The sequence below is a fragment of the Somniosus microcephalus genome, unplaced genomic scaffold (assembly GCF_052327205.1).
Source record: "Somniosus microcephalus isolate GS21.2 unplaced genomic scaffold, FLI_Smic_1.0 unresolved_chr4, whole genome shotgun sequence".
NCBI classification, from domain to species: Eukaryota; Metazoa; Chordata; class Chondrichthyes; order Squaliformes; family Somniosidae; genus Somniosus; species Somniosus microcephalus.
The window spans coordinates 16,391,933-16,412,132 of NW_028225182.1; the positions used below are offsets into that span (position 1 = coordinate 16,391,933).

Sequence of the window (20,200 nt, forward strand, 5' to 3'; positions counted from 1 at the left end):
AATTAAATAAAGTGCTGTCTGTGCGAAGCCTTTAAATGTCCCTCAGTCCGGTCTCATTCCCTGATGATCAGAATTAGCTCCTGGAGCTCAGTGACCGGCCTCGTCATGGTTGGAGCAACTTGTCTCATTTTTGCTGCTCCTTAAGTCCCGGACTTTATGGAAATGGGATGATTTTCCCAGAATTAAATGATAAAGCGGTGCTTCCCTGTAATTTATACTCTCTGCGTTATATTAATCTGTATAATATATCGGGGTGAGTTATATTGTGAAACGGTAACTGCTGCTGTAAAATCCGTCCCCCAGGATTTTATATAAGGAGAATTTATGCTGAAATAAAAACAGAAAATGCTGGAAATACCCAGCAGGTCAGGCAGCATCTAGAGAGAAAAACAGAATTAATGGGCTGGATTTTCATTGGGCCATGGAGGTGGGATTGGAGGCTTGTGGGGGGTTAAAATTGCATAAACTGGCAGGCGGGCCCAACCCCGCCTCCATCCCGTTTCCAATCAATTTTAAATCATTCATGTCTAGTGGTCCTGTCTCCGTGCCACCTCCAGGAGGCGGGAGAGGCCGTTAAGGCCCTTAACAAGCACTAAATTGGCTCTAAAATGCCATTTTGAAAGGCCTTTGCGATTTTCACCCTTTTCCCACATGAAACACGCCTGTTCTGAAACACGACGGTGAAAACTGGCGGGAGCACAATTGGATTGCTGACTATCAGCTGCAGGTCAACCATGAAAGAGGAGATTTGATCAGCCATCATTTGCAGGTGGCAGGACTTTGTAGTCTCAGGTCTGGGGTAACTTTTAGAAGGCTTAACCACAGCTGTGGAAGTTTCGAGCCTGACACCCATCTCCAGTGTGACCTCCTGGGAAACCCCTCTCGCCACCTTCACGGAGCGCTTCCTCAACTGAGGCATATACCAGAAGCATGGGAACCATTTATTTCCTTTCCTCCTGGACATCAGATTCGGACGAAGACCAGCCACGGCACCAGCAGAACCATGAACAACAGCACCACCAACAGCAGCAGCAACAGCAGGTGCGCCAAGCTCCCGCTCACCCACCTGAAGCTGCACAGGCCAGAAGGCGCCAGCGCGCGACCACATTGCTGGCCAGGATGCAAGGAACGCACTCACCTTGTCCAAATTTGCTTAGCCTAGCCAATTAAGCACTTTTGCCTCGCAGCTTCTTACCTGAGCATCGACAATGGCCAAGGACCAGCGGATTTCAAGCAATTTCACCACCATACTGGCAATTGCAAGTAATCCTAAGCCCTCAATGTGAAAGTCCCATTTGCGAAAAGACACACGCCACAACTACAGCAGTAGCCATCAGATTTTTTCTTTACATTATTCATCTGATGGCTTTTTCACAGAAAACATCAAATTTCACCCAAGTGACTACCATTGTGACTATTTGTGCAGTATCATTCTCTTACGCGTGCTCCTACGTGGTGCTTCCCCTGTGGCTTCAGCAGATGTGGAGGCCCCTTGCTCACTTTCCTGCTGCTCCTGTCTCGACACCTTTGGCGATCGTCCTCTGGGTTGCGAACCTGTGAGGGCTCGTCAACAGCCTGCTGCTCCTGCGGCTGTGCAGGGGTTGAGTCGCCGATCTCAGTTGGGTGTGGACTCTGGTGGGGCTGTGACCGAGGGCTCTGCGACCGAGGGCTCTGCAGTGGCATGGAAGTGTGAATGTTTGGAGAGGAGCCCCCAATTCCTTGATGTCTGCCACCAACTTCCCTCTCATGGGTCAGGTCCCCCTCAGCACTTGTAAGTGGCTTGAGAGCACCTTGCTGCATATCGGGGGGCCATAGGGACCCGTATCTGCACTGGCAGTCCTACTCAGGAGGACTTCCATGAAGGTCTGGTTTCTCTGTTCAATAGATCACCATCGCTCCTCCAGAGATGTCATTCTATTCTGAACACTCACCATGTTTTCTGCATTCTGGTGACTTATCACCTCCATGGAGGCTGCCATCCTTTCCATGCTGATGCGTTCACAAAGGCTCTGTTCATGTTTGCTATGGACTCCTCCATTCGCTCCACACTCACAGCGACCCTGGAGACAAAACCTGCCAGAGACTCTTGCATCTGTTCCTGGAGTTCCAGCACTGCTGATCTTATGGATGGACCCAGAGGCAGAGGGTTGCCATGCAGCTGAGCCGAGCTGGCAGAGTCCTGCGCCCTCCGACTAGGACTCTCCACTGCTGTTCCTGTCTCCACAATTTGCTGATGCTCACTTGTGAGCTGTGATACACCAGGTGACAACACTACTCTATGTCCGGAAGGTCCCACTGAGGTGAGAGTGTCTGTGCTGGTGCTGGATGCGCTTAATTCTGCTGATGCTACGCCCTCAGATGTTGCAGCTTCCTTTGAGGAGTCTTGAGGCTCATGCCCTTCCTCCAGGCTAGTGGGGACGGGTGCTTGCGATGGTCCTGTGGGGGAGTAAAGGAAAGAGTCAGAGATGTGATGCCAAGGTTATATGCACATTGCAGATGATCATAAGTCCATCTATTAGAGCTTCAGAATCATTATCAGTGACTCATGCAATGTCAGTGAGAGAGATGGAAAACTATTCTGTCACCAGCTTGTTGTGATGCACCCCTCTGTCCGTCGCCACTTGCGCAACTTCCTCCACTCCTACAATCTCCAGGACCACCTCCTCCCAGCGGGTGAGGTGGGCTACTGAGGGTGGCCCTCCTCCTGTCCTCGCTCTTTCGCGCTTATTGTGAGCTCCCTTTTCCTGTAAAGACGGAGACAAGTGGAGGGTGAGTGAGAATGAAGGAGTGAGTGTAGAGATTCCATAGCATAGATACTTAGAAGGAGACAAAGATGGAATGAGGTGGCAAGACCAAGGGCCCTCCCTGTGTGTTGTTAGTTGTTTTCATAGCATCACAGTGATAGGGAGTGTGAGGGCTGCATATTGGAATAGTTAGGTGAATGTGACCATAGAGAGCGAGGGAATGGGTAAGGGTGCATGGATGGCAGTGTCAAGTGGGATGTGGAGGAAGAAATTGCTAAAGCCGAGTGCTGGTGAGGAGGAGCAATGGGGATTAGATTGAGGGTGATGGGAAATTCATACTCACTTTTCCAGTGCGCAGAAGGTCGTGAAATCTCTTCCTGCACTGTGTCCAGGTTCTGCAGGTAACTGAGAATGAGCTGACCTCCTCTGCCACTTGCAGCCACACAGCCTTGGTCTGCTGGGGAGGCTTTTTCCTCCATGAAGAAGGGAAGAGCACCTCCTTGTGAGCTCTTGCTCCCTCAACTAAAGTCTGCAGGGCAACGTCGTCAAACCTTGGAGCAGACCTTGGTCTTTCACAGGCCATTCTGCCTCCAGGTCCCTGTAGCATGAAAGGCCAAAATGTTGGCAGTCTGCGGAAGAAGCAAGGCTTGTTGCAGACATTAAATGCAGCAGCAATGATGACGTCATCAGCGGCGAATTTCAGACTGGAAAAAATCATTTGCCATGGGTTGCCACACGCTGGAAATCAATTGGCCAATTAAGTTAAAATCGCATCAATCTCCCACATCGATTTGGATTTGTGTGGATAACACAAAATGCGGATTACACGACTCCAACCAGCCCCTGAATTAAAATCCAGCCCAATAGAAACATAGACATAGAAACATAGAAGCTAGGAGCAGGAGTAGGCCATTCGGCCCCTCGAGCCTGCTTCACCATTCAATGAGATCATGGCTGATCATCCAAACTCAGTACCCTGTCCCTGCCTTCTCCCCATATCCCTTGATCCCTTTAGCCTTAAGAAATATATCTAACTCCTTCTTGAATATATTTACTGACTTGGCCTCAGTTGCCTTCTGTGGTAGAGAATTCCACAGGTTCACCACTCTCTGTGTGAAGAAATTCCTCCTCATCTCTGTCAGAAATGGCCTACACCTTATCCTTAGACTGTGACCCCTGGTTCTGGACTCCCCCGCCATCGGGAACATCCTTCCTGCATCTAGTCTGTCTAGTCCTGTTAGAATTTTATAAGTTTCAATGAGATCCCCTCATTCTTCTAAACTCCAGCGAGTATAAACCCAATCTCTCCTCATATGTCATTCCTGCCATCCCAGGTATCAGTCTGGTGAATCTTCGTTGCACTCCCTCGATGGCAAGAACATCCTTCCTCAGATAAGGCAACCAAAACTGCACACAATACTCAAGTTGTGGTCTCACCAAGGCCCTGCACAACTGCAGCAAGACATCCTTGTTCCTGTACTCGAATCCTCTCGCTACGAAGGCCAACATATCATTTTTCTTCTTAACCGCCTGCTGCACCTGCATGCTTACCTTCAGTGACTGGTACACAAGGACACCCAGGTCACGTTACACTTCCCCTTCTCCCAATCTATTGCCGTTCAAACAATAATCTCCCTTCCTGTTTTTGCCACCAAAGTGGATAACCTCGCATTTATCCACATGATACTGCATCTGTCCAGTCCCCTAACCTGTCCAAATCATACTGGAGTTTCTAGGCATCCTCCTCACAGCACACAGTCCCACCCAGCTTTGTGTCAATAAGAGATTAGCGGGCAAAATTAAGGCACATGGGATTGGGGGCAAGGTATTGACTTGGATAGAGAACTGGTTGGCGGATAGAAAGCAAAGAGTTGGAATAAACGGGTCGTTTTCTGAGTGGCAGGCAGTGACTAGTGGGGTACCACAAGGATCGGTCCTAGGGCCCCAGCTGTTCACAATATATATTAATGATCTGGACGAGGAAATTGGATGCAATATCTCCAAATTTGCAGACGACACAAAGCTGGGTGGGAGGCTATGCTGTGAGGAGGATGTCGTGAAACTCCAGTACGATTTGGACAGGTTGGGTGCTTGGGCAGAAACATGGCAAATGCACAATAATGTGGATGAATGTGAGGTTAGCCACTTTGGTGGCAAAAACAGGAAGGCAGATTATTTGAATGGCAATAGATTGGGAGAAGGGGAAGTGCAAAGAGACCTGGGTGTCCTTGTGCACCAGTCGCTGAAGGTAAGCATGCAGGTGCAGCAGGCAGTTAAGAAGGCAAATGGTATGTTGGCCTTCGTAGCAAGAGGGTTCAAGTACAGGAACAAGGATGTCTTGCTGCAATTGTACAGGGCCTTGGTGAGACCGCACCTTCAGTATTGTGTGCAGTTTTGGTCGCCTTGTCTGAGGAAGGACGTTCTTGCCATGGAAGGAGTGCAGCGAAGATTCACCAGGCTGATACCTGGGATGGCAGGAATGACGTATGAGGAGAGAATGTGTTGACTGGGCTTATGCTCACTGGAGATTAGAAGATTGAGAGGGGATCTCATCGAAACCTATAAAATTCTGTCAGACCTGGACAGACTAGATACAGGAAGGATGTTTCCGATTGCCAGGGAGTCCAGAACCAGGGGTCATAGTCTAAGGATAAGGGGTAAGCCATTTAGGACTGAGATGAGGAGGAATTTCTTCACCCAGAGAGTGGTGAACCTGTGGAATTCTCTGCCACAGAGGGCGGTGGAGGCCAGTTCATTAAATATATTCAAGAAGGAGTGAGATATATTTCTTAAGGCTAAAGGGATCAAGGGATATAGGGAGAAGGCAGGGACAGGGTACTGAATTTGGATGATCAGCCATGATCTCATTGAATGGTGGAGCAGGCTCGAGGGGCCGAATTGCCTACTCCTGCTCCTATCTTCTGTGTTTCTATGTGTCTTCTGCAAACTTGGAGATATTACATCTAGTTCCCTCGTCTAGATCATTAATATATATTGTGAATAACTGGGGTCCTTGCACCGATCCCTGCAGTACCCCACTAGTCACTGCCTGCCACTCTGAAAAATACCCATTTATTCCAACTCTTTGCTTCCTGTCTGCCAACCAGTTCTCTATCCAAGTCAGTACCTTGCCCCCAATCCCATGTGCTTTAACTTTACATGCTAATCTCTTATGTGAGACCTTATCGAAAGCCTTCTGAAAATCCAAATACACCACAGCCACTCGTTTTCCCTTATCTATTCTACCAGTTACATCCTCAAAAAATTCCAGTAGATTAGTCAAGTACGATTTACCTTTTGTAAATCCATGTTGACTTTGTCTGATACTGTCACTGTTTTCCAAGTGCTCTGCTATTACATCATTTATAATGGACTCTAGCATTTTCCCCACTACCGATGTCAGGCTTACCGGTCTATAATTCCCCGTTTTCTCTCCACTGCCTTTTTTGAATAGTGGGGTAACATTAGCTACCCTCCAATCCATGGGAACTGTACCAGAGTCTATAGAATTTTGGAAATGACTAGCAATGCATCTACTATTTCTAGGGCTACTTCCTTAAGTACCCTAGGATGTAGATTATCAGGCACTGGGAATCTATCGGCCTTCAATCCCATCAATTTCCCTAACACCATTTCCCTACAAATACTGATTTCATTCAGTTCCTCCCTCTCATTGGACCCTATGCTCCCCGACATCTGTGGGAGGTTTTTTGTGTCCTCCTTTGTGAAGACAGAACCAACGTATGTATTTAATTGGTCTGCCATTTCTTTGTTCCCCATTATAAATTCCCCCGATACTGACTGCAAGGGACTTATGCTTGACTTCACCAATCTTTTTCTCTTCACATATCTGTAGAAGCTTTTACAGTCAGTTTTTATGTTCCGTGACTGGTCTACAACTCGCCCAACAGTTAGAGAAAAATAAACAGTTACCTCAACACCTGGCATTTGTGCAGTACGGGTCCCAGCCGCTGCAGTCTTTCACACTGAATGTGGCAGTATTGTAGATCGAGTTCTTTTATTGTATCACACAGACCAATGATGTGAGACAGGACTGCACAGTCAATCGGGGTCAATGTCAATCCGCTAAATGTCAGTGTTTCCACAGACCCCACTGTTATCCGAGCCAGTGCTTTATTCTGGGACTCAAACAGGTAGTGGAATGTGTTCAGGAGGTTCCTTTTACCAATTTCACTCTCTGTGTTCCCAATCTGTCCTTCCACCTTCTCCTTCACCCAGTCAATCACTCGGCAGGTGGTTTGATGAAGAAATCGGCCCAGAAACTCCTCCAGGGGCCGAGCTGCCTGTGGGGAGGAGAGACCAGCAACAAAACGGAGAAATATCTCAAATCGCCCATCTTCCTCGCTGTGGGCTTCATTGAGGAGTTTCAGGATGTCCCCGGGATCTGGAGTCAGGAATTGTGCGAGTGCGGCTACAAACTCTTGGATGGTGAGGTGCGGGAATGTGTACACCACGCTCTGGACAGAATCATCTCTCTCCAGAAGTTCCATCATGAACCCGGACAGGAACTGGGAAGGTTGCAGATTGTACTTGATCAAATCTCCATTTCTAAACACAATCTTCTTCTCGGAGACTCCTGTGAAGGCCATCTCACCAAGCTTCAGTAACACATCACGGGGGCTTTCAATCTCTCGGCCATGGTTTTTCAGAATGTTGTAAATATAGTAGGAATATAGTTGGGTGATGGTCTTGGGAACTTGTTGCTGATTCCTGTCTCTAAGTGTAAAGAAGGGGCCCAGTGACAGACCGAGGATCCAGCAGTAGGAAGGGTTGTAGCACATGGTGTACAGAATCTCGTTCTCTTCCACGTGTTTGAAAACAGCTGCTGCCACCGTCTGATCTTCAAAAAACTTGTTGAAATATTCCTTCCGTTCTTTACCAACAAATCCCAGGATTTCAGCCCAGACACTGATCTCAGCCTTTTCCAATAAATGTAATGCAGTGGGGCGGCTGGTCACTAGCACTGAACATCCTGGGAGCAGCTTGTGCTGTATTAAACTGTACACAATGTCAGACACTTCACACCGGAATTCGGGATCTGTGCACATGTGCTGAGGTTCTGTCTTTCTCCGATTGTCAGCAAAATCGATCCCGTCCTTGAATTCATCCAGACCATCGAATATAAACAGCAATCCCTCCGGGTTCTTCCAGAGCTCTCCCAGAATATTCCCGATGTAAGGATAGAAAATGATTATCAGGTTCCACAGGTTTATTTTACAGTTAATAGCGTTCAAATTCCGGAATTTAAAACAGAAAACAAATTGAAAGTGTGGGTATATTTTCCCAGTGGCCCAGTCATGAACAATCTTTTGTACCATTGTTGTTTTTCCAATCCCAGGGACTCCGCTCACTGCTGCTGAACTCCCAGATTTGGATTTTCTCCGGGAAAAACTGCTCTGGAACAATTGATCAGTTCGGATTTTTTCCAGTTCTTTCCGGAGATGTTTCTCTCTCAACTCTTCATGGTCTCGGCCTCTTGCCAGCAGTTCATGTTCTACAAGTGTCCGATCTCGAACATTAGAAATGATCGTTAGCTCAGCGTATCGATCAACCAGCTGGAAAATCTGAACCTTCTCCTTTATTAGGATCGTGTTCACGCTCAGTGTTTCAGTTTGTACCCGGAGTGTTTCCTTGTGTTTCTGTTGAACATCTTCAATAAAACAGATAGAAAGTGGTCTCAATGTTAGTTGCATTGACATAAAGCAACTTCTCAATACCATTTCACTATTCAGTAAAATATTGCAAAATTTAATTCACAACTTCAATAGAGTTGCGTGTAGAAATTAAAACTCAGTTAATGGAAACGTTGTTGGAAAGTTAACAATGGCCGAGAAAAGTTTCAAATCCTCTTGATTCTAATATTCACTGAATATGGAGATTTCTACGAGTGATATTTTCCCTCGGACGGTTAATGCCATCAGCCCTGCTTTGTACTGGAAACATTGATGTAATAAAACTCACTACACACTTGGTTTGAGCATAAAGCAAGGCCTGAATCAACTTGTTTCAGAACATGGAAGTCTAGTTGTATTTCACTAGCTCCTTGTCTTACAAAATGTCCCTGGATAAGCTGGGCCCATGCCCGAGTATTTTTACTCCTTGGACGGCACCACCAGCTGGCCGTCCTGTGTTATTTCATGAGTAGTTTCTTGATGATGAGGAGATTTATAACAGACATCTCATTATAAATCCACACATGATCCTGGTTATACAACAGTAGTGGTTCTCATTGATCAATCTTCAAAGGGAGCAGCTAGAAGACATGAGGAGGAGGATAGGGACAGATTGAATCGCCAGGAGTCCCACAGTAATTGTATCAGACCGTTGGAATTTTATCTGGAGGATTGTGTGTACTGTGAGAGGGACAGACTGTGAATGACCAGGGGTCCCAATGTCATTGTATCAGACCGTGGGAAGGGTATCTGGAGGATTGCGCATATTGGGAGATGGATGGACTGTGAATGGCCAGGAGTCCCACTCTCATTGTATCAGACCGTGGGATGGTTATCTGGAGGATTGTGTGTACTGGGAGTGGGATAAACTCGAAATGTTCAGCTGGTCCACTCTTCCTATATCGGACCGTAGGCATGGCAGCTGGGGTATTGTGTGAATTGGGTGTGAAACAGACTAAGAGGTCAGAAGTTCTAATCGGGGGCTTATTTGACCCTTAGCTGAGCTTCCGACTGTATATCTGTTCACCACCAACACCGCCTACTTCCACCTCCAAAGCATTGCTCATCTCTGTCCGCCTCAACTCATCTGCTACTGAAACTCTCATCAATGCATTTGTTACATCCAGACTCGACTATTCCAATACTGTCCAGGTCGGCCTCCCACAATGTACCTGCCATAAACTTGAGCTAATACAGAACTCTACTGTTCATATTCTAACTTGCACCAACTCCCGTTCATCCATCACCTCATGCGCTCGCGGAGCTGCATTTGCTCCTGACGCAACAACGCCTTGGTTTTAATTTTCACATTTTTATTTTTAAATTGTTTCATGGTCTTGTCCCTCCCTATCTCTGTAATCTCCAGCCCTAGTATCCTCAGAGATCTCTGCCTTACTCCAATTCTAGCTTCTTGTGCATCTCCGATTGTCATCGCTCCACCATTGGCGGACGCCCCATCAGCTTCCTGGGCCCGAAGCTCTGGAAATCCCTCCCGAATCCTCTCCTTCTCTTAACAGAAGTTCCACTGGTATTAAATCAGGACTCGGGCAGGTTATCTGGTGTGTTGTGCATAGAGAGAGAGGCAGACTGTGAATTGACCGCAGTTATCTGGGGTATTACCTGCACTGCTAAAGTTACCTGAACACAGGTAAAGGTTACTGGCATTCTGATGGTACAGGGGGGAATTAGGAAGATGATTTAAGATTTTAGGAGTTTAGCTTGAGGGTGTTTTGGCCAAGAGATATAGTTATGAAATGTTTTAATGGAATTCACAACATTAGTGCAGGAAACAAGTAGCAAAATAATTAATAATGGAGAAAATTGAAAATCAAAAGTAAGAATGGAAATCAGGGCACTTTTTCACCCACAGGGTAATACAGCAGGGAGACCAGTTACCAGGGAAGGGCACTAAAGGGCAGTGTAAGTGGGGTCTAGAGACAATTGAAGGTGTTTCTGTGGATACTCAGAGGAATCTTCGGTGGCTTCATCTCTCTAACAGGGACAGACTGGATTGACCCGACCGGTATTTTCCTGTCCCTAATCATTCTCTGCTTACATTTTATCTCTGAAATCACAAACAATGTTTCAGCAGTTTTAAACATAAAATCACTAAATATGTTTTTATAACAAGCCTGTTATATCACCGATTAGAATTAGAAATAGATTTCCAGCATCCGCAGTATCTTGCTTTAGAATTAGAAATAGAACTGCCGCCCACTTCACCCAGTTTAATGTTGGAGCAGAAAACATTCACCGTCGATTTGAACTGTTCTGTTGTTTTTTCAATTTGTTATAAGTTTCCTAAAGTGTTGGTTTGGGTAATTACAAACGTGTTTCTGTTAGTCGTTACATTGGGTTAAAATACACGTGATTTAAAGGACTATTCTTGGAGTAGAATGAGGGTCTCTCGTTCAATACCATAATGAAGAAAGCCAATAACTTCCTAGTCAAACTGAACATAGTACACTTCTCACATTTCGACACGGAATAAGGTTCCATTGTGTGAACACCTGCACATCTTCTCAGATCAGGTATGGCAATTTCCAAAACCTTATTTTGTGCTGAGATGTGCTAACATTTTACTATTACGCATGTCACGATCTTTCCCTGCACTCTATGGTGGAACAGATTTCTAGGGTCGCAGGAAAACCTGAATAACTGGCCCAAGGCACTTGGTGATCCCAGAATGTCTGCGTGGCACAGAGGTGGTTTGTATTCAGATTCACTGTTTATCAGGATCCTGCCAGGTGTGTATGGGGTTTCACAGTGTATCAGGATCCTGCCAGGTGTGTATGGGGTTTCAGTGTATCAGGATCCTGCCAGGTGTGTATGGGGTTTCACAGTGTATCAGGATCCTGCCAGGTGTGTATGGGGTTTCAGTGTATCAGGATCCTGCCTGGTGTGTATGGGGTTTCAGTGTATCAGGATCCTGCCTGGTGTGTATGGGGTTTCACAGTGTATCAGGATCCTGCCAGGTGTGTATGGGGTTTCACAGTGTATCAGGATCCTGCCAGGTGTGTATGGGGTTTCACAGTGTATCAGGAGCCTGCCAGGTGTGTATGGGGTTTCAGTGTATCAGGATCCTGCCAGGTGTGTATGGGGTTTCACAGTGTATCAGGATCCTGCCAGGTGTGTATGGGGTTTCAGTGTATCAGGATCCTGCCAGGTGTGTATGGGGTTTCAGTGTATCAGGATCCTGCCAGGTGTGTATGGGATTTCACAGTGTATCAGGATCCTGCCAGGTGTGTGTGGGGTTTCAGTGTATCAGGATCCTGCCAGGTGTGTATGGGGTTTCACAGTGTATCAGGATCCTGCCAGGTGTGCATGGGGTTTCACAGTGTATCAGGATCCTGCCAGGTGTGTGTAGGGTTTCAGTGTATCAGGATCCTGCCAGGTATGTATGGGATTTCACAGTGTATCAGGATCCTGTCAGGTGTGTATGGGGTTTCACAGTGTATCAGGATCCTGCCAGGTGTGTGTGGTGTTTCACAGTGTATCAGGATCCTGCCAGGTGTGTACGGTGTTTCACAGTGTATCAGGATCCTGCCAGGTGTGTATGGGGTTTCAGTGTATCAGGATCTTGCCAGTTGTGTATGGGGTTTCACAGTATATCGGGATCCTGCCAGGTGTGTATGGGGTTTCACAGTATATCGGGATCCTGCCAGGTGTGTATGGGGTTTCACAGTGTATCAGGATCCTGCCAGGTGTATATGGGGTTTCACAGTGTATCATGATCCTGCCAGGTGTGTATGGGGTTTCACAGTGTATCAGGATCCTGCCAGGTGTGTATGGGGTTTCACAGTGTATCAGGATCCTGCCAGGTGTGTATGGGGTTTCAAAGTGTATCGGGATCCTGCCAGGTGTGTATGGAGTTTCACAGTGTATCGGAATCCTGCCAGGTGTGTATGGGGTTTCACAGTATATCGGGATCCTGCCAGGTGTGTATGGGGTTTCACAGTGTATCAGGATCCTGCCAGGTGTGTATGGGGTTTCACAGTGTATCAGGATCCTGCCAGATGTGTATGGGGTTTCACAGTGTATCAGGATCCTGCCAGGTGTGTATGGGGTTTCACAGTGTATCAGGATCCTGCCAGGTGTGTATGGGGTTTCACAGTGTATCAGGATCCTGCCAGGTGTGTGTGTGGGGTATAACAGTGTATCAGGATCCTGCCAGGTGTGTATGGCGTTTCACAGTGTATCAGGATCCTGCCTGGTGAGTATGGGGTTTCACAGTGTATCAGGATCCTGCCAGGTGTGTATGGGGTTTCAGTGTATCGGGATCCTGCCAGGTGTGTATGGGGTTTCACAGTATATCGGGATTCTGCCAGGTGTGTATGGGGTTTCACAGTATATCGGGATCCTGCCAGGTGTGTATGGGGTTTCACAGTGTATCAGGATCCTGCCAGGTGTATATGGGGTTTCACAGTGTATCATGATCCTGCCAGGTGTGTATGGGGTTTCACAGTGTATCAGTATCCTGCCAGGTGTGTATGGGGTTTCACAGTGTATCAGGATCTTGCCAGTTGTGTATGGGGTTTCACACTGTATTGGGATCCTGCCAGGTGTGTATGGGGTTTCACAGTATATCGGGATCCTGCCAGGTGTGTATGGGGTTTCACAGTATATCGGGATCCTGCCAGGTGTGTATGGGGTTTCACAGTGTATCAGGATGCTGCCAGGTGCATATGGGGTTTCACAGTGTATCATGATCCTGCCAGGTGTGTATGGGGTTTCACAGTGTATCAGGATCCTGCCAGGTGTGTATGGGGTTTCACAGTGTATCAGGATCCTGCCAGGTGTGTATGGGGTTTCAGTGTATCAGGATCCTGCCAGGTGTGTATGGGGTTTCCGTGTGTATCAGGGTCCTGCCAGGTGTGTATGGGGTTTCAGAATGTATCAGGACCCTGCCAGGTGTGTATGGGGTTTCAGTGTATCAGGAAAGTGCCAGGTGTGTATGGGGTTTCACAGTGTATCAGGATCCTGCCAGGTGTGTATGGGGTTTCACAGTGTATCAGGATCCTGCCAGGTGCGTATGGGGTTTCAAAGTGTATCGGGATCCTGCCAGGTGTGTATGGGATTTCACAATATATCGGGATCCTGCCAGGTGTGTATGGGGTTTCACAGTGTATCAGGATCCTGCCAGGTGTGTATGGGGTTTCACAGTGTATCAGGGTCCTGCCAGGTGTGTATGGGGTTTCACAGTGTATCAGGATCCTGCCAGGTGTGTATGGGGTTTCACAGTGTATCAGGATCCTGCCAGGTGTGTATGGGGTTTCAAAGTGTATCGGGATCCTGCCAGGTGTGTATGGGGTTTCACAATATATCGGGATCCTGCCTGGTGTGTATGGGGTTTCACAGTGTATCAGGATCTTGTCACATGTGTATGGGTTTTCACAGTGTATCAGGATCCTGCCAGGTGTGTATGGAGTTTCACAGTGTATCAGGATCCTGCCAGGTGTGTGTGGGGTATAACAGTGTATCATGATCCTGCCAGGTGTGTATGGGGTTTCAGTGTATCAGGATCCTGCCAGGTGTGTATGGGGTTTCCGTGTGTATCAGGGTCCTGCCAGGTGTGTATGAGGTTTCAGTGTATCGGGATCCTGCCAGGTGTGTATGGGGTTTCAGAATGTATCAGGACCCTGCCAGCTGTGTATGGGGTTTCAGTGTATCAGGATCCTGCCAGGTGTGTATAGGGTTTCACAGTGTATCAGGAAACTGCCAGGTGTGTATGGGGTTTCACAGTGTATCGGGATCCTGCCAGGTGTGTATGGGGTTTCACAGTATATCGGGATCCTGCCAGGTGTGTATGGGGTTTCACAGTGTATCAGGATCCTGCCAGGTGTGTATGGGGTTTCACAGTGTATCATGATCCTGCCAGGTGTGTATGGGATTTCACAGCTTATCAGGATCCTGCCAGATGTGTATGGGGTTTCACAGCTTATCAGGATCCTGCCAGATGTATATGGGGTTTCACAGTGTATCAGGATCCTGCCAGGTGTGTGTGGGGTTTCAGAGTGTATCAGGATCCTGCCAGGTGTGTATGGGGTTTCACAGTGTATCAGGATCTTGTCACGTGTGTATGGGTTTTCACAGTGTATCAGGATCCTGCCAGGTGTGTATGGGGTTTCACAGTGTATCAGGATCCTGCCAGGTGTGTATGGGGTTTCACAGTGTATCAGGATCCTGCCAGGTGTGTGTGGGGTATAACAGTGTATCAGGATCCTGCCAGGTGTCATAGAGTCATAGAGTTTTACAGCACAGAAAGAGGCCCTTCGGCCCATCGTGTCTGCGCCGCCCATCCATCCCTGTCCAGTCTAATCCCATTTTCCAGCATTTGGTCCATAGCCTTGTATGCAATGGCATTTCAAGTGCTCATCCAAATGCTTCTTGAATGTTGTGAGGGTTCCTGCCTCCACCACCCTTTCAGGCATTGAGTTCCACATTCCAACCACCCTATGGGTGAAAAAGTTCCTCCTCAAATCCCCTCTAAATCTCCTGCCCCTTACCCTGAATCTATGCCCCCTTGTTATTGACCCCCCCACTAAGGGGAAAAGTTCCTCTTTATCTACCCTATCTATGCCCCTCATTATTTTGTACACCTCAATCAGGTCCCCCCTCAGCCTTCTCTGCTCCAAGGAAAACAACTCCAGCCTGTCCAGCCTCTGTTCATAGCTGAGGCGCTCCATCCCAGGTAACATCCTGGTGAATCTTCTCTGCACCCTCTCCAAAGCAATCACATCCTTCCTATAGTGAGGCGACCAGAACTGCACACAGTACTCCAGCTGTGGCCTCACCAGCGTTTTGTACAGCTCCATCATAACCTCCCTGCTCTTATATTCTATGCCTCGGCTAATGAAGTCAAGTATCCCATATGCCTTTTTAACCACCTTATCTACCTGCTCCGCTGCCTTCAGGGATCTATGTACATGTACACCAAGGTCCCTCTGACCCTCTGTACTTCCTAGGGTCCTACCACTCATTGTGTATTCCCTTGCCTTATTTGTCCGTCCAAAATGCATCACCTCGCACTTTTCAGGGTTAAATTCCATTTGCCACTTTTCCGCCCATCTGACCAACCCGTTTATATCGTCCTGTAGCCGGAGGCTTTTCTCCTCGCAATTTACCACCCCACCAATTTTCGTGTCATCTGCGAACTTACTGATCATACTTTTTACATTCTCATCCAAATCATTTATGTAGATCACAAACAATAAGGGACCCAGCACCGATCCCTGAGGTACCCCACTGGACACAGGCTTCCAGTCACAAAAGCAACCTTCGACCATCACCCTCTGCCTCCTGCCACTCAGCCAGTTTAGGATCCAACGCGCCAAGGCACCCTGGATCCCATGGGCTCTTACCTTCTTGACCAGTCTCCTATGCGGGACTTTGTCAAAAGCTTTACTGAAGTCCATGTAAACCACATCCACAGCATTTCCCTCATCCACCCCACAATACACAAGTGTGTATGGGGTATAACAGTGTATCAGGATCCTGCCAGGTGTGTATGGGGTTTCACAGTGTATCAGGATCCTGCCAGGTATGTATGGGGTTTCACAGTGTATCAGGATCCTGCCAGGTGTGTATGGCGTTTCACAGTGTATCAGGATCCTGCCAGGTGTGTATGGGGTTTCACAGTGTATCAGGATCCTGCCTGGTGTGTATGGGGTATAATAATAATAAACTTTATTGTCATTGTTAGTGCACAAGTGCAGTACAACGAAACGTAGGCTTGCGGCTCCCGAGTGTGTACATTTGGAGACATTTAAACATACAACATTCATTTGGCTTGTAATACATTAACATAAACATTATAAAGTGCATTGGCAGATGTGCAGGCTTTAGAGTTTGTTTGTCGAGTTCAGTAGGATGACAGCCCTGGGAAAGAAGCTGTTCCTAAATCTGGTCGTTCGGGTGCGAATGCATCTGTAGCGTCTCCCAGATGGCAGGAGGGTGAACAGACTGTGGCTGGGGTGGGTAGGGTCTTTGATGATGGTCCGTGACCTCCGTAAACAGCGTTTCTGGTATATGTGCTCTATGGTCGGTAGCCGGGGTTTCACAGTGCATCAGGATCCTGCCAGGTGTGTATGGGGTTTCAGTGTATCAGGATCCTGCCAGGTGTGTATGGGGTTTCAGAGTGTATCAGGATCCTGCCAGGTGTGTATGGGGTTTCACAGTGTATCAGGATCCTGCCAGGTGTGTATGGGGTATAACAGTGTATCAGGATCCTGCCAGGTGTGTATGGGGTTTCACAGTGTATCAGGATCCTGCCAGGTGTGTATGGGGTTTCACAGTGTATCAGGATCCTGCCTGGTGTGTATGGGGTATAACAGTGTATCGGGATCCTGCCAGGTGTGTATGGGGTTTCGCAGTGTATCAGGATCCTGCCAGGTGTGTATGGGGTTTCACAGTGTATCAGGATCCTGCCAGGTGTGTATGGGGTATAACAGTGTATCAGGATCCTGCCAGGTGTGTATGGGGTTTCACAGTGTATCAGGATCCTGCCAGGTGTGTATGGGGTATAACAGTGTATCAGGATCCTGCCAGGTGTGTATGGGGTTTCACAGTGTATCAGGATCCTGCCTGGTGTGTATGGGGTATAACAGTGTATCAGGATCCTGCCACGTGTGTATGGGGTTTCACAGTGTATCAGGATCCTGCCAGGTGTGTATGGGGTATAACAGTGTATCAGGATCCTGCCAGGTGTGTATGGGGTTTCACAGTGTATCAGGATCCTGCCAGGTGTGTATGGGGTTTCACAGTGTATCAGGATCCTGCCAGGTGTGTATGGGGTTTCACAGTGTATCAGGATCCTGCCAGGTGTGTATGGGGTTTCACAGTGTATCAGGATCCTGCCAGGTGTGTATGGGGTTTCACAGTGTATCAGGATCCTGCCTGGTGTGTATGGGGTATAACAGTGTATCGGGATCCTGCCAGGTGTGTATGGGGTTTCGCAGTGTATCAGGATCCTGCCAGGTGTGTATGGGGTTTCACAGTGTATCAGGATCCTGCCAGGTGTGTATGGGGTATAACAGTGTATCAGGATCCTGCCAGGTGTGTATGGGGTTTCACAGTGTATCAGGATCCTGCCAGGTGTGTATGGGGTTTCACAGTGTATCAGGATCCTGCCAGGTGTGTATGGGGTTTCACAGTGTATCAGGATCCTGCCAGGTGTGTATGGGGTTTCACAGTGTATCAGGATCCTGCCTGGTGTGTATGGGGTTTCACAGTGTATCAGGATCCTGCCACGTCTATGTGTTGTGTGTTGCAATAACTGGAGCATACAAGACCCTTAAATTTAATAAATCAAAAATCGGCGTTAATTGTAAATTGAATCTATGCTGAACTTTTGTGGATTAATCAAGAATCCAAACAATGGTCAATCCTATTTCCTTAGCCTTTGAACTTCTCATTCCCAGCTTCTGACAATCTTTAAACAATCGGATCCAGTCAAATATTCGGATTTTCAGAAGTGAGATAAATGTATTGAAATCTCCACTTCATCACTTACCTTTCAGTTGACTGGGTACTTCGGATAAACCGTGTGCGATGTTCATGTAATCATATTGGTCAAAACCTGTTTAAATCAATGAGAGTTCATGAACTCAGATCTGTGTAATATTACAGTAAAATCTGCAGTGTTTGAATCTGAAATTGAATGCAGTGTCGGAGTTTACCGTACCACGTTCCTGTATTTCTTTCAGTATTTTTTCCAGCTTTGGCACCCCATGGCGCATTTTCACAAAGGATTCCCACATCACCCTTCGGGCCCGGTTTCCTTTCTCCATCACCAGATTTAGGAGAAGTTTGGAACTGTCCGCCCGGTTTCCCTTCTCCGCGAGATCAGTGACTTTCTGTAAAGAATAATAATGAATATATTGAGGAGCGAAGTGAAAGATAAACACGGAGAATGAGAAGGAAAGAATCTGCTCAGTGATGGGATCTCCTATTTCTTGAGCACAAAAAGTAATCACTGGGCCGGGTTCCGATCCATTCTGAACATGGGCTGAATATTCTGTAAGTATCTTGTTTCACTCATTAATGGCCAAGAAATTTAGAGTCATAGAGTCATACAGCACAGAAAGAGGCTCTTCGGCCCATCGCATCCGCACCAGCCATCAAGCCCTGTCTATTCTAATCCCAATTCCCAGCACTTGGTCCGTAGCCTAGTATGCTATGGCGTTTCAAGTACTCATCTAAATGCTTCTTGAATGTTGAGGGTTCCTGCCTCTACCACCCTTTCAGGCAGTGAGTTCCAGATTCCACCACCCTCTGGATGAAAAAGCTTTTCCTAAAATCCCCTCTAAACCTCCTGCCCCTTACCTTGAATCTATGCCCCCTTGTTATTGACCCCTCTACTAAGGGGAAAAGTTCCTTTCTATCTATGCCCCTCATAATTTTGTACACTTCAATCAGGTCCCCCCTCAGCCTTCTCTGCTCTAAGGAAAACAACCCCAGCCTGTCCAGTCTCTCATCATAGCTGAAGCACTCCAGCCCAGGTAACATCCTGGTAAATCTCCTCTGCACCCTCTTCAATGCAGTCACATCCTTCCTATAGTGTGGCGACCAGAACTGCACACAGTATTCCAGCTGTGGCCTAACTACCGTTTTGTACAGCTCCATTATAACCTCCCTGCTCTTATATTCTATGCCTCGGCTAATGAAGGCAAGTATCCCATATGCCTTTAAAACCACCTTATCTACCTGTCCTGCTGCCTTCAGGGATCTATGTACATGCACACCAAGGTCCCTCTGATCTTCTGTCCTTCCTAGGGTCCTACCATTCATTGTGTATTCCCTTGCCTTGTTAGTCCATCCAAAATACATCACCTCACACTTTTCAGGGTTAAATTCCATTTGCCACTGTTCCGCCCATCTGACCAACCCATCTATATCGTCCTGTAGCCTGAGGCTTCCCTCCTCGCTATTTACCACCCCACCAATTTTCGTGTCATCTGCGAACTTACTGATCATACCTCCTACATTCATATCTAAATCATTAATGTACACTACAAACAGCAAAGGACCCAACACCTATCCCTGCGGTACAACACTGGACACAGGCTTCCAGTCACAAAAACAACCTTCGACCATCACCCTCTGCCTCCTGCCACTAAGCCAATTTTGGATCCAATGTGCCAAGTTGCCCTGGATCCCATGGGCTCTTACCTTCTTGACCAGTCTCCCATGCCCGACTTTGTCAAAAGCCTTACTGAAGTCCATGTAGGCCACATCACCTGCACTACCCTCATCCACACACCTAGTCACCCCCTCGAAAAATGCATTCAAATTGGTCAGACATGATCTCCCCCTGATAAAGCCATGCTGACTATCCTTGATTAATCCTTGCCTCTCCAAGTGGAGACTGATTCTGTCCCTCAGAATTTTTCCAATAATTTCCCTACCACTGATGTTAGGCTCACTGGCCTGTAATTCCCTGGTTTATCCCTACTACCCTTCATGAATAATGGTACTACGTTAGCTGTTCTCCAGTCCTCTGACACCTCCCCTTTGGCCAGAGAGGTTCTAAAAATGTGTCAGAGCCCCTGCAATCTCCTCCCTTGCCTCACACAGCAGCCTGGGATACATCTTGTCAGGGCCTGGGGATTTATCCACTTTTAAGCCCGCTAAAACTGCTAGTACCTCCTCCCTCTCAATACTAATGTGTTCAAGTATATCACAACCCCCCGCCTGATTTCTATGCCTACATCGTCCTTCTCCATAGTGAACACAGATGGAGAATTGTCCAAATATGTCCATTCC

General features: G+C 47.4%; 1 protein-coding gene across 4 annotated transcripts in view; it reads right to left on the reverse strand.

Moving 5' to 3' along the window:
* Positions 1 to 20,200, reverse strand: part of LOC147089885 (NACHT, LRR and PYD domains-containing protein 3-like) — a 59,787-nt gene that overhangs the window by 14,113 nt on the left and 25,474 nt on the right. For 3 of the 4 annotated variants that reach the window (XM_085977188.1, XM_085977189.1, XM_085977190.1), the window contains 3 exons: positions 18,120 to 18,291; positions 17,949 to 18,014; positions 6,678 to 8,415 (listed from right to left, as the gene is read on the reverse strand). In XM_085977188.1, the coding sequence (XP_085833314.1) occupies positions 6,678 to 8,415; positions 17,949 to 18,014; positions 18,120 to 18,291 (1,976 nt within the window). Of the gene's footprint in view, positions 1 to 6,673; positions 8,416 to 17,948; positions 18,015 to 18,119; positions 18,292 to 20,200 lie in introns of those variants that run through there. The other variant, XM_085977191.1, reaches the window with a different exon arrangement.